Source organism: Aricia agestis, chromosome 9 (assembly GCF_905147365.1).
Source record: "Aricia agestis chromosome 9, ilAriAges1.1, whole genome shotgun sequence".
In the NCBI taxonomy this organism is placed as follows: domain Eukaryota; kingdom Metazoa; phylum Arthropoda; class Insecta; order Lepidoptera; family Lycaenidae; genus Aricia; species Aricia agestis.
In genome coordinates, this window is record NC_056414.1 from 934767 (window position 1) to 949940 (window position 15174).

Here is a 15174-nt window from a genome sequence, read left to right on the forward strand (position 1 = left end):
TATTAATAATATTATATAATATAATCAATATTGTTTCAATTACAGAACAACAAACTCCCGGAGCCTAATAAAAAAATTATCACAAAACTGAAGAAAGTGACCGATAGAATGAAACAGAGACTTGCAGAAGATAATATTTAATTATATAAAATTTTAATAAACAATATATCTTAGCTCTAGCAACACCTTTAATAAATTAACACAAACTTATTTTATCTGATGGCAACACCATTTCAGGAGCTCTATCACAAAATTATTGATAGAGCTACTGACTTGGTAGTTTACCAATTACTCATACCTATGTATTCTTATTTTAAGTTTAGCACATTCATTTACCTATTTTACATACAGAAAATAATTGAAAAACAATATAAACATTATAAATTACATCGACAACAATAATTAAACTCAGGTGTTAAACTTCGTTTCGTTAATAGTTACCAGAATGGTAAGTTAGTCAAAATGCAATAGAGTATTATTAAAAAACTTGCGCCAAATGTGTTGCAGAAAAATGTAAATATCTTCGTAAATATATATTTTCTCATTTTCATACAACATATGCGACGCAAATAAGTACTTTAAGTAATCGTTATACAGTGGAATGTATTTTTGGACGATAATACATTTTAATATCTTCTGGGCATAAACCTATTTCACTTGTTAAGGTCCCGATTGGTAAAAGCACCAATCTGTACAAAACAACTCTTAATATCGTTAAAATTTTATATGAAACGTCAATAATTATAAATATACAATATATTTCTAACGATTTGGTTTGTCATAAAGATTTAAATTGTTTTGGGAAAAGAATATCATAAAAAAAATATAATGATCTTAGATTTTATGATCAATTATTATTATCATTATTAGTAGCACGACCTCAAAATATTAGAGTAAGTATGCTTTAGTCTCAATCTTGAGACGTGTTACAAAATTTCATACGACATCCAATGTGGTTGTGTGATACTTCAGATAAAGGAAAAAAATAAAAACTAAATATTTTTTACAGTCAGATCCAACAAGTAACAAAATTTTGTGCCCAAACTATTACATTTACATTAAACAATTAACAACATTCATTATAGGTATATATAACATCTAGCTTTTTGAATTTGTTACTAAAATATACACAACCAAGGTTAGCAAGCGAAATAACACATATTAATGCAAAATATACAATACAAAAATTACAAAAGAAAGTAGCAACTAGGTACAGGCCGTCGGAAATCCTTGAGCAATCGTAATGCAGTCACTGTGGAGTCGAAATGCAGTCATCATGCGGTCGAAATGCTATCAAAATGCTTCCAAAATGCTGTTTTCTTGCAGTCAAAGTGAATATGTTAACAGTTCGTCGTAGTCAACGTGAGCGACTGCACGTCATGGACAAACTGTTCGGATTTATTTTACCTCTGATAGGACCTTTATGCCAATGATGTAAGGATCACGCCACCACAAAACTGAGAGGTAAAATAAGTCCAAAAGTGTTTTAGTATAAGTTGAATAACTTTTTCTCACTTCTCACTGTAGAGGCGTTCAATTTTCATGGCACCGAAACAGCGCCACTGGTGGCAAACAATAGCAACTTATTCAACACCATACTTCGTAAAACATCTTCAAACATTTTGAAAAAACTTACACTCCGCCTACTGATATGCAGTCGACAGTAAAGCTGTTAAAGTAAAGCTGCAGCTGCTGCTGCTTGCAGTCGACTCGGCGATTATCCTGCAGTCCACATGCTCACATGGTCTTCATCTGCTGCATGAGCTCCTCCAGCGACAGTTCTTCAGCAGCAACGGCGCCGCCCGTACTCGACTCCGGCGTGCTGTTGTCTACAGGTACTGTGTATGCCACCTGAAATACATTTTTTTTAAATGAAATAAGGGGGCAAACGAGCAAACGGGTCACCTGATGGAAAGCAACTTCCGTCGCCCATGGACACTCGCAGCATCAGAAGAGCTACAGGTGCGTTGCCGGCCTTTTAAGAGGGGATAGGGTAATAGCCCTAATAGGGGAGGGTAGGGATGGAAAGCCGAAAGGGAAGGGAAGGGAAGGGAAGGGAATAGGGGAGGGTAGGGAAGGGAATAGGGTAGGGGATTGGACCTCCGGTAAACACACTCACTCGGCGAAACACAGCGCAAGCACTGTTTCACGCCGGTTTTATGTGAGAACGTGGTATTTCTCCGGTCGAGCTGGCCCATTCGTGCCGAAGGATGGCTCTCCCACGTACAATTATGATGATGAATCAGTCACGAGAAAAATACAACAATCTTTTCAAGTATAAAACACGCAAGCCTTTTGTGTCGCACTACTGGGCAGAGAGCTCTAGAAGATGTCATAAATATATCTAATACTTGGCTAATACATAGCTTTCTATAGCCATTAAGATACTAATAAATACTAATAAAGATACTAATGTTTAATCTTTATTACAATCCTCAGAGCTTGAAGTTTAGCTCTTATAGTTGTTGTTTGATACTGTGGTGGAACTATCTAGTATGCTGTATGCATAATATTATGTTTACCTGAACACCATCTACTAATTTCAAGTTGGTCGTCTCTTCTTCTGGCGTATTTTCGTCTATTAGACTTATGCCTGTAATTAAAAAAAATATAAATAGTATTAATAGAGTTTAGAAAATAATTCTCGTAATAGATACAAAATAGTGCTCCTTCGGTTATATTTAAAATACTTTAATGGTGCATTACCCGCTTTTTCCCCTTGCTTACTAAAATATTGCTTTCGAGTTTTAAACACCTAAAACGAGATAGTATTATTTTCAGCAGCCATTGCGAGGGCAATATACGAATTATCACGAATTTGGTCGCGAACTAATCTAGTTTAGACTGCGCTCACCCCACTCGTTATCCTCGTGCAGCGGCGTGGTGTCCTCAGTGACCTCCGTGGCGAGCTCGACCGCGGGCCGCGCCGCCGTCGCCGCGCACACCTCCGCCTGCCGCTTCCGGCACCACGAGTCCTCGCATGTGGGGTTCGGCTAGAACACGATTGTTATAACTTATAACCTTTATAATATTATAGAGAAAACCACACTAGGAGTGGCAGAGAAGTGCTAAAGTTTCATGTCGCGTAGGACGAACATCGCATAATGCAGTAATTTTACTTAATTTTTTTTTAGTTGCAGTTATTGCGGTTTCACCTTTAAACCAAATAACTGCTGATAGTGCTCCACAATCATCGTTATTCTAAAGACAGTATGGGGGGAAAAAACGAATCACACGACGTGAAATGCATTGTATTGCTGTACTATATTACTGTTTTAGAGTTATAAAAGGTATCTATACGTGAGCCAAAAACTTTGTATCCCTTTTGACGAAAAATGGGGAAACGTAGGTAGATGAAATTTTGCACAGTTATAGTTTATATAGTGAAGGAGTGCATCGAGCTAATATTATTTTGATATTATGCTTTTATCATACATTATTTTAACAAATAAAACATTAAACACACTACAACACACACACTAGGAAAAATGACAGATTTTTGAGTGACAAGCCTATGCATACGAATTATACTCTTTTATTTTTGGTTGAAGTCTGCTGACAACAAGGTGACAAATTGAAAATGGATTGTAATTTTTTTTATTGAATCAGATACTATTAGACAATGATTACACGGCCAGTCTGAGATTAGCTGAGTCCCAGAGACTAGAGTTGAAAAAAATGTGATAAAGTCAATATTTTTTTACAAAATATAGGTAGTAGTCCTAATGTCGTTGAAACTAAGGTCGAATTTCGACCATTGGGTGATCTCTAGTATTTTGTAGTAGTACATACGACAAAATAATGTTTTAAATAGGTAGTGTCTTTCGTCGAAGTTGGCGCGAAAAAGTTGACAATACCTTTAGTGTCATAGTGGGGAAGAAGTCAGTTAGCGCGCTGTAGCCGAGGTAGTTGGTCACGTTACCGAAACCCAGTAGGTACTTGAGCGTGTTTTGTACTAGAAAACAAATTTAAAATAAGTAATGTATATAAGACACTACAATGCGCAGTCTAAAATATCATATTTTCTTAATAAATTATTAACTGCTCTTTCTTAACGCATAATAATTAGAATAACTAAACAACCAAACCAAAAAAAAAACTAATTCAGTATTAAACCAAAAAGCTGTGGATGAAATCAGGCATAGTCCATGTCTGAAACACCATTGGAGTTATGTATTAGCTGTGATCTGTATCTTAATTATCAACTATAAAGACAATGCATGCGTCGTCTGTAATCACTTTCTATCAGGCGCTTTATTTGCTTGTTTGCCTCACATAATAAAGGTAAGACTCACCTAAGAATCCGGCGACGATGCCCATGGTGGTGGGCAGGCTCGCGGCGCACACGCCCTCACGCTTTAGCGTGCGCTCGTCGATCTTGCTCGCTACTACTAGAGGCGGCGCGCACTGGATACAGTTGATGTTATAATTATTATGAGGTAAAACGACCAGTGATTGGACAGTACCAGTCATTGGACAATGCACAAAAACATAATATTTAGGGTGAAGCCAAACGAGCCAATTTGTGAGTTGTGTGCCCGGCAGAAATTCTGCAACTCGCAGAATTTCTGCCGGGCAGAATTCTGCTGCATTCAGTTTCATACAAAAGTCCTGTTTGATTCACACGGAGACTCAAAATGAGTTGTCTGCCGGCTCACACGCTGTTCGCGCCAAACTTTAGCGCGACGAATGTGGCAGTTGGCAACACTGCGCATGAGTCTGCGCTGTCAGCTGTCATACGTTTGACATACAGTTCGACACAGTCCATTACCGGCGCGCGATCGTTACATACGAAAAATATCGGCTAGCCGTTCCCGTGATTCGCGATAAAATCTCAGCTCAGTGAAATAGAAGGTGACAGTGTCGTGTGACCACATCAGCTCATCCCGTCTCAGCTCATCTGCCCAGCTACCTCAGCCACCAGGTAACCCCAGTTTCCTTTCTGCCCAACGTTGTAGTGTAGGGGTCCTCGCCCCTACACTTTCTGGTCCTTTCGAGCCGTCCAGTGACCTTTCTGGTCCTTTCGAGCCGTCCAGTGACCTTTCTGGTCATTTCGAGCCTTTCAGCACACCCCGTGGTCCATACGAGCCTCCTAGGAATTTTTTTTTCACCCACCCGCTTTAATGCCCCGCCCGGCGAAAATTAAAACTACAGTTCATTCTGCTCATATTTCTGCCTAATCTTATTAGAATCCCATTTTATTATAATATTCTATCGAATTAAGTAACCTCCGCCCATTTTTTACCTGTTAACGGCAATATTTTTGCAAGTTTGCCAAATACGATTTTGTTCGTCCGCCATATTAAGTAATAATTTGCATAGGTAATTTAATCCCCTATCATCTTATTGTATAATTGTAATCGCATTATTTTCAGCCCATATGTTGCGTCTATATTGCATTTAAATTAAATTCCCGAATATATTTCAGCCCAAATACCAATATAAAAATATCTTCAACATAATTCCGTCGGGTTGTAGGAACAAAGAAACTTTCATATATCACATAGTTTGTGCCTATTACATTAAGTGTTATTATTGTTCAGCTCATTGAAATATTTACAGTTGTTTTTGTTAACTTAGCACTTAGGTACTTCGACTTAATTACTCGCCTTACCGCGATCGATCTTTCGCCGCGCGCACATACCTCAGCACCTCCGCTCCGATAAGAAACATCTGTTAATTGTTTTTAATAACTATTACAATAACAAGCGTCTTATGTATCGCATTTAAACGTTTTATGTCTCCGCTCATTACATAATATTGCTGTTACCGAGTTATACTTGCGTTAGAATTCAGATATACTAACTCAGCACATTACTATAACACTTTACTATTTTTTCAACATAGTTTATTAACTACTTATATACATTTTTATCAGCTCGTTAAGGTTCCTTTACACTAGCATGCCTACTAAATCGCAAGCTGCTGTTTTCAGAGAGGCCGTCAAAGCTTTCAGTCGGCTCAAAGAAATTGCGACAGCACTTTCTAGTGGCGACTCCAAGGAGTCTTCTCAAACATTAAGAAAGGAATTTAATGCGCGATTCAAGGAAGTTTCCTATCAAAAAACAAGACTCGAGAAAATTTATCATGAGATTCTAGACGACCCAAACTTATCCCAAGATAACGAAAAACTATATACGTCCAATTACGACAGTGCGATTTCTGAATATTATTTTATTTTAACAGCGGCCGAAAACACACAAAGTACTTCGGAGACTCCTCAGCTCACTTCTTCCGTTCTGCCTAAAATTGAGCTTCCGAAGTTTAATTCGTTGGTTGAAGAATGGCCTTCTTTTATTACGATTTTCCGTAGTCTGATGGACGACATAGCAACGTTGTCGGACGCGGTTAAATTACATTACCTGCTCTCATGCCTGTCGGGGGAGGCATTATCCATGGTTTCTCATCTAAAAATCACTAACGAGAATTATAGTGTTGCGCTCGACATACTAACACGTCGATATGAAAACCGTCGCGTGTTGATCGACAGGTTTGTCGATATTATACTCGGTCTGCCCAACATTCATATACGCTCGAGTATCCGAGCTACTTTTCTCACTCCGCTCATCTCGACTCAAAGCGCATTAAAAAATTTAAATTTACCTATGGACAGCAACTATGTTTTTGTCTCGATTGTAGTCCGTAAACTACAGGGGGAGCTCCGCACATTATTCGAGAGGAGATACGGCGCCTCTGATGTTCTGCCCACATTAGATAATTTAATCTCCTTTTTAGAAGAGCACGCGCGCTGCATCGAGACAGAATGTCCGACGCCAGCGCGCACTGAGTCTCAAGGTCAAGCGGGACCTTGCCGTCAACAACCCCCCTCCCCCCGCTCTCCGCGCAGTCTCCGCTTTAGACCCATAAGCCCCGCGTATCAGCGCTCGCCTTCAGCACATACCATGCGTACCCCGCATGTCAGCCCAGCTCCATCTCATTCTCGCCAACACTATGCACCCCCCTCTCCCCCCGACAAGTTCAGCACGTATACCCAGCTCAAGCCAGTTTTAAATCTAAGTTTTACTGCCCATATTGTAGGTCCACAGAGCACAAATTAATAGCTTGTCCCAAGTATAACCATCAGCCCATTCAAGGACGTTGGGACTTTATCGAGTCAAAAGGTAGATGTCGTAAATGTTTAGGTCCGCACTACGAAAACGAATGTAGGTCGACTGGTGTCTGTAAGGATTGTGGTAGTCCTAATCATCTCACTTCTCTTCATCGTCATGATGCACCACGCTCGCCAACATCATCAGCTCATTTACTTCCTGTTCATCTGCGCGCGCAGCCCCGTCGTCGTGATAATAATAATAATGCTCATACCTACACATCTAATACTAACCATACGATCGTTCATCATCAACCATCTACATCTCATCAGTCGCATTCATCTTCGCCTCATAATAATAATAATAACAAACAATGACTACCTACCATCACGGAGCATTCAGAGTTAGAAAATCAGCCCAATAATTTAAATAATAATTTTTCTCATCATAAATCCGCTCATAACTCAGCTCATAATTCAGCTCATAATGATTCCGCTCAAGTTAATACTACTCAGCATAATAATAACTCATTACAAACTCCCATATTATTACCTACAGTTGTTTTAAAAATTTCAGATAAATATGGTAACTATCATAAAGCACGCGCATTACTTGATTGTGGTAGTATGATAACTTTAATTACTCAACGCTTAGTAAAAACACTTAATTTACAACCGAAACATTGCTCATTAAAAATTACAGGCGTTGGAGATCAGCACATACAAAATTCTAAAGGTCATGTTTCGATTACTTTTCGGCCCACACGTAGTGACACGCCTTCTATCACAACTTCCGCTCATATTTTGAAGGATGTCACAGGTTACCTACCTATGCAAAAAATTCCCGATGTAGTACATGACTCGGAAAGTCAGCTTATTCCTTTAGCGGATCACAATTATCATACTCCTGCGCCCATCGATCTCATTTTAGGCTCAGATGTTTTAGGCCATGTGTTAGATGGTACTAAGGTGACTTTGGGCCCGGGGAAGCCCATAGCCTTCGGCACGATTTTTGATTTTGCCCTCATAGGTCCCATTAAACAATTATATGATAATTCAGTAGTTCAAGTTAACTCCGCTCATATCGCTCATTTGACTCATTCCGCTCAATCCGCTCATTCTGTTCATTCTCATCAAGATATAAATAAAAGTCTAGAACGATTCTGGGAGTCAGAAGAACCCCAGCCGCGTCCAACTCACTCAAACCCATTACATGAACAATGTGAAGACTTATTCCGCTCAACTACTACTCGTAACCGATCGGGACGTTATATCGTAACTCTTCCATTTTTATCGAATGCTCCGCAATTAGGTAGTACACATGCTATTGCTCTCCGTAGATTTCTCAACTTAGAAAAGCGATTACAATCCGACCATTCATTCCGCTCAAAATACATAGAATTTATGAACGAATACATAAACTTAGGCCACATGACACCTTGTCATCCTTCTACTTTTACCCATAAACCTCATTATTATATTCCTCATCATGGTATATTTAAATCAGGTACTGATAAACTCCGCACAGTATTCGATGGCAGTTCTAAGTCATCCAATGGTGTCAGCCTTAATGATTGCCTACATACAGGCCCCGCCCTTCAGCGTGATATTGTCGATATAATTCTGACATTCAGGACACATCGTGTAGTCTTTACCACAGATATAAAAATGATGTTTAGAAATATTATTATCAATCCAGATCAACGTCATTATCAGCTCATACTCTGGAGATCGTCTCCTGATCGACATTTACTCACATATGCGCTCAATACTGTTACATACGGATTACGTTCAAGTCCTTATCATGCTATCCGCACATTATTACAACTAGCTGATGATGAAGGTCATCGCTATCCCCAAGCTGCTCATGTATTACGTAACTTCATATTCGTAGATGATATTCTCTGTGGTCATGACTCCATAGAAGAAGCTTCAGCCCTTCAAACTCAGCTCATTAATTTATTATCGCTTGGTGGTTTCCAGCTCAGTAAATGGAAATCTAACACTCCTCAACTGTTACAACGTTTCCCTGATGATCAATGCGAAATGCCTAAGGACTTTGACATCAGCTCAGATTCTTCCTCTGTTAAGGTTTTAGGTATTAGATGGATTCCGCAATCTGATGAATTTACATATCACATTTCACTACCGCGAATTCCTCACATAACGAAACGATCCATACTCAGCACTGTAGCTTCTCTTTATGATCCAAACGGTTGGATCACTCCTGTCATATTCCGCGCGAAGTTACTTCTACAAAAATTGTGGTTGCTCAAATTGGATTGGGACGACCCCACTCCAGATAACATTACACAAGACTGGCAGCGCATTTCTCTTGATCTTCCGCACATCTCAAACATACATTTTCCCAGACACGTAGCTCCGCACAAATTAACTTCTACATACTCACTTCATGGCTTCGCAGACGCCTCAGAAAATGGTTTTGCTGCAGTCGTATATTTACACGAATTAAATCACGACGGATCGGCTAACGTTCAACTCATAATTGCTAAATCTAAGGTAGCCCCTATTAAAAATAAACTCACAATTCCAAAATTAGAATTATCCGCGGCTACACTTTTATCTCAACTCATGTCTCGTGTCTCTCAACATCTCTCCGCTCATCTAACAATATCTCAACACGTCTGTTGGTCAGACAGCACCATTGTACTCGCGTGGATTAAAACTCCTACTCATCGTTTACAAACATTTGAAGCTAACAGAGTAACCAAAATTACTAATAACTCTCTCTCACTCATCTGGCGTCATGTACCTACACACTTAAACTCTGCTGATTGTGCCAGCAGAGGAATCTCAGCACATTCTCTTCTTTCGCATAGTTTATGGTGGTCTCCTCCTTGGCTCAAACTGCCAGAGGATACCTGGCCCAAGATGCCTTCAGCTCACACTCGACAGGAATTACCTGGACTCAAACCTAAACAAGTTCCATGTCATTTCACAATCCCCGGTATAGATAGTGATCTTCTTACACGATTCAGCTCATTAGATAAACTTATCGGCGTCACAGCGTACATGCGACGATTTATTTTTAACTGTAAATTACCTACACACTCGCGAGAACTAGGTCCGCTAACTGTAAATGAACGTAGACAAGCTCTGCTCTTCTGGATCCGCTCTGTTCAACAGAACTCATTCGCAGAAGACATTCACCGCCTGCAAATTAACAAACTTTGCACAGTTAGGTTACAACGATTATCACCTTTTATGCAGGACGGTCTCCTTCGAGTAGGTGGTAGACTCACTCGCTCGGAACTCACATACGATGCACAGCATCCATTCATACTGCCTAGTTCTAGTTCGCTCACAGACCTTATCATCGATCACTATCATCGTATTCATTGTCACCCTGGCACCGATACATTACACGCTATATTACGTCAACAATTCTGGATATTGTCAGCACGCCGCATCATTCGACATAAAACGTATAAATGTATAAGATGTTTCCGTTGCCGCGCTCAGCCCGAAATGCCTGTCATGGCTGACCTTCCAGCCGACAGAGTTATACCTCAGCCCGTATTTAGTCACGTGTCAACAGACTTCGCCGGTCCATTTTTACTTAAATCAAGTCAACTACGGAATGCTAAGTTAATCAAAGGTTATTTTTGTATATTCGTTTGTCTCACTACAAAGGCGGTTCACTTGGAACCCGTATCCGCACTTTCTACAGATGCATTTATTGCCACGTTACAAAGATTTTGCTCACGTCGCGGTGTTCCCGTTTTAATACGTTCCGATTGCGGCACAAACTATGTAGGTGCTAGGAATCAGCTCCTAGAAGTTCAACAATTTCTCAATGACAATAATGACGCCATTTCCCATAAACTCTCAGCTCAAAATATAACTTGGTTACTTAATCCGCCCAAGGCCCCGTGGATGGGAGGCATCCACGAGATTAATGTTAAATCTACCAAGCAACTTCTCTACCGTGTAATCGGTGAACAACGCCTCACATTTGAGGAATTCTCAACTCTGCTCGCTAGAATTGAGGCCGTATTAAATTCTCGGCCTATCAGCCCACTATCGTCCGATCCTACGGACTATCAGCCCCTCACAGCCGGCCATTTCCTCATAGGCCGTCCGCTCACAGCTCTTCCCGAGCACACAATAGATGACAGAGTCATCTCCCCCCTTAAGCGCTTTCAGCTCATTCAATCTCTCTCTCAGCGTTTTTGGGCTCTCTGGACCAAGTCCTACCTCCATACCCTTCAAATCCGCTCCAAATGGCTTTCCTCTTCCTCTCCACCCAAAATTGGGGAACTGGTTCTGCTCAAAGAAGACAATCTGCCTCCGCTCCAATGGAAGATGGGAAGAATCACACGCCTACTACCTGGGAAGGATGGAGTCATCAGAGTTGTGGACTTGGCCACCTCACAAGGCCAGCTGCGGAGACCTGTCGGCAAGATTGCCCGGCTTCCACTGGATTCAGCTCAAGATGGGGATCAGCTCACGCCCATTGCCGGGCCCCCCCAGGATGTTCGCGCCAAACTTTAGCGCGACGAATGTGGCAGTTGGCAACACTGCGCATGAGTCTGCGCTGTCAGCTGTCATACGTTTGACATACAGTTCGACACAGTCCATTACCGGCGCGCGATCGTTACATACGAAAAATATCGGCTAGCCGTTCCCGTGATTCGCGATAAAATCTCAGCTCAGTGAAATAGAAGGTGACAGTGTCGTGTGACCACATCAGCTCATCCCGTCTCAGCTCATCTGCCCAGCTACCTCAGCCACCAGGTAACCCCAGTTTCCTTTCTGCCCAACGTTGTAGTGTAGGGGTCCTCGCCCCTACACACGCATTATACCGACCGAATTCAGTTCGCGGGGAGCGCGGGCAGTGTTGCCAACTATGGGGATTTCCTACTAAATTTAGTTGGAAAAAATAAAAACAGTGGGTTTTTAGGGGGTAATTTGGGGATATTTTTGGGGGTAAAATTTTTATTTCTTTTATACTTACTTAATTATTCAAGTACTTACTGCATTACCATTTTTATGATTATATAATCATATTTTATAATTTTTCAAATTGAAATGAACCACTTATATTCTTATTACGTGGATTTACCCAGCTTTTTTTCTGACATTATCTTCTGTGTCTTCTAAATACATTATGCTTCGTAAATGCACAAAATTTTCAACGGTTCCATTGCATGACACAAACAACTGTATAAACGTTGGACAGCAACTGAATAAAATGCACTCGTCTGGCAGCCCAGTAAATTTCTGTGATGAAAATTCCCCGACTCACAACTCACAAAACATTGCTTGTGTGGCAGTCCAACAGAATTTCTGCTGGGCAGAATTCTGCCCGGTAGAAATTCTGCGACTCACAAATCACAAATTACGCTCATTTGAATTCACCCTTATTAAGGTTGTTTTAAAACTGCCTGTTTCAGCAGCTATATCCCATCAACTCCCAAGCGGCACCCGGGTGCCGCATAACTATAGACAATCTATTGTGTCTGCCATTCTCACGATCGAGGTACTAAGATGATGTATAGTTTCTAGAACAGTTCTACTAATAAAATATACAAGAAGTCGCAATATGTAGATAAAGCCCATACCAATCTGTAACAACAACACAAAGTCATAAACAACTTACAGCAAAACAAGCGGTCTCTCCGGGCTGCACAAACTGTATGTGGCCAGACACGGCATTCTCGCTGACCCCCGACTCGAACCAGCGCTGGTTGAGCTCGTTGCACGCCGTGTTTATCGCCATGCGCGCTTCGAAGTTGTCCACGCAGCTAAGAACGAGGTCCACAGGCCCTCCGGTTAGGCTGCCCGTGCTGGAATGAGAAGTATCTTTATTGGATTTGTAAAGTTATAGAGCAAAATATGTTGTGGAATAAATTATTGGCATAATATCCCTATTTAAACATAAAAATAGACTATTAAATAGTGTATTCGCATTAAAGAGTCTGTAAATTAGAACTTAGAAGTTTTACTAATAATGCTAATATTATTTTTTTAAAAGACAAATTTTCCACTTTTTTACTAAAAAGTGGCCCCGTGCGAGTTTCTTACGCCGGTTCTTCTCGCCGGGTTAGTTCCCGAACCGGTGGTAGGCAACATGTAGTTCAACATTCTGAAAATATTTGATTCAAATTTATTCAGAAATAAAACAATTTTTATTTTTATTTATTTTTTATTTAATAGTAAACAATAAGTGATCACCTAAACCAAAATACAATAACTAACTTTTGTATTCATGATTAATGGCAAACTTAACACAAAATACGATAAGGTTTGCTAAATGCTTGCAAGTTTGGAGCTTCACTTTTATAAATGTTCTTATCATGGTAAATAAAATAAGATTATTATAATATTAATAAATACTAAACATTATTATACCTGATTGTATCACAGAACTTCTGGAAGTTATCAACTGTGGTGATGTTGTAGTTATATGCATCAATGGTAACATCGGGGTTGATGGCTTGGAGTGTGGCCGACGCAGCATCCACTTTGCTGAGCCCCGCTTGATGAGGTTGGAAGAACAGTCTGTTCATATTTGCCAGTTCCACTTTGTCATAGTCAAAGAGTATGAGCTGAGGGTAAGAAAAAGGAAGATATAATAAGATGAATACTTCGGTTTTTGATAGGCATGGCCGTTCAGCGTTCTTGTTTCAGGTAGGCTATGTATTATGATGCAACATAATAATAATTATTAAAGTTGTAAAAGTTCTTTCTCATTTTTGCTACCAGTAAGCAATGTTTTCAATAAAACTCGGATAGAACTAGTACAAAGCTGTAAAATCATTAATTTCACAACTTAAAATCATAAATCTAATGTACACAAAAAGTTATCTCTTATCAATAAAATATATGGTCTTATTCTTAGCGGGCACATAGAAGATCATTTTTATTTTGGTAATGATACAGCTTTGATATTAAAATTGCTCCACCTACCTTGCCTATACCACAGCGAGTGAGCATCTCCGCAGTCACACTGCCGACACCGCCCACTCCAACTACAGCTACAGACAGCTCTCGAATCTTTTCGTAGTTGTCCACTATACCCATGCGTTTTAAAGCCATCAGACGACTGTGAACAGCACAATGTTGTTATAACCAAAGAAATACGGACTATACTTCAATAGCTTTACAAATTATTGTAAACTAACATCAAAATATCTTGTAACTTCGTAATACAGTTTACTAAGTATATCTAGAGGTTAGATAAATATATAAGAGTCGTATATTACGTACAAATATGAAAAATATGGCATTTTCAATGTGATATTTAAAGTCGAATAACTTAATACTTCTTTAGCCTTTTCAAGCGTCTAGCTACTTTTTAGATGGAACACAAACTGTCTTACTTGCTTTAGTGTACATTTTTGTATATTTGTAGTGATTTTCATTAATAAATATAGTTAACCTGTATGGGTTTGAATCCACTACTTCCGAAGACATGACATCGATTTTTTGACGCACAACTGGTACATTGCTCTGGGCTTGTGCTAATTTCGCCTCCAACTCACTCACTTTTTGTTTTAATTCTTCAAAAGTAGCCATAATTAAGATTTTATTAGACAAAACAATGAAAATCCAGCCCAAGAAGAATTGCTGATGTTGTCAAAAGTCAAAATTAACCATGAAACGTCATATTTTGTCATCTGTCATTTTATGAAAACGTCAACATTTTATTTAGTGTGGCAATACCATTATTTCGGTAAATTATAATCCGAGTTACAACTTACTACTTTACGACACGGCGCGACTATTCATTTCCATTTCCATCCGTTCATTTCCATAGTAAAACTGACGTTTGTAAAACTTACCTTGCCTTTATTGCTGAATAATGAGTCTGAATTCTGAAAAGTGGAACACCAGATTTCTATACACGGTACGGACTTACTATTATATAGACGGTTAACACGCAGAGGCGGCGTAATACGTGGGCGGCGTTAGCCACCGGCCACCGCCTACGGTGGATACGCCTCGCGATCCAAGGGGCCTCACACCCCTTGGACTACGAGGATTTTTTTAAAGAATTTACGAGTTTTGATACTCACATTAATTTTGTAAATCAATTTTTTTATAAAATTTTGAGTAAGTACTTATTTGTTACGACAACGTACACGGGGGGGCGAGGGGCG

At 39.8% G+C, this 15174-nt stretch overlaps 2 protein-coding genes across 2 annotated transcripts in view; one reads left to right on the forward strand and one right to left on the reverse strand.

Annotated features, from left to right (window-relative positions):
- LOC121730658 (mutS protein homolog 5-like) overlaps positions 1-141 on the forward strand; it is a 16524-nt gene extending 16383 nt beyond the window's left edge. The window contains exon 18 of the mRNA XM_042119800.1: positions 46-141. Coding sequence (XP_041975734.1) covers positions 46-141 — 96 coding nt within the window. The remainder of the gene's footprint in view (positions 1-45) is intronic.
- LOC121730378 (ubiquitin-like modifier-activating enzyme 5) lies at positions 122-14647 on the reverse strand. Its single transcript, XM_042119396.1, has 9 exons — positions 14454-14647; positions 13982-14117; positions 13424-13620; positions 12672-12858; positions 4296-4407; positions 3858-3955; positions 2855-2993; positions 2523-2593; positions 122-1851 (listed from the first exon to the last, which is right to left on the reverse strand). Exons 1-9 carry the CDS (start codon positions 14588-14590, stop codon positions 1738-1740), a joined length of 1191 nt encoding a protein of 396 aa, XP_041975330.1. The 5' UTR covers positions 14591-14647; the 3' UTR covers positions 122-1737.
- Positions 14648-15174: the final 527 nt, after the last annotated feature.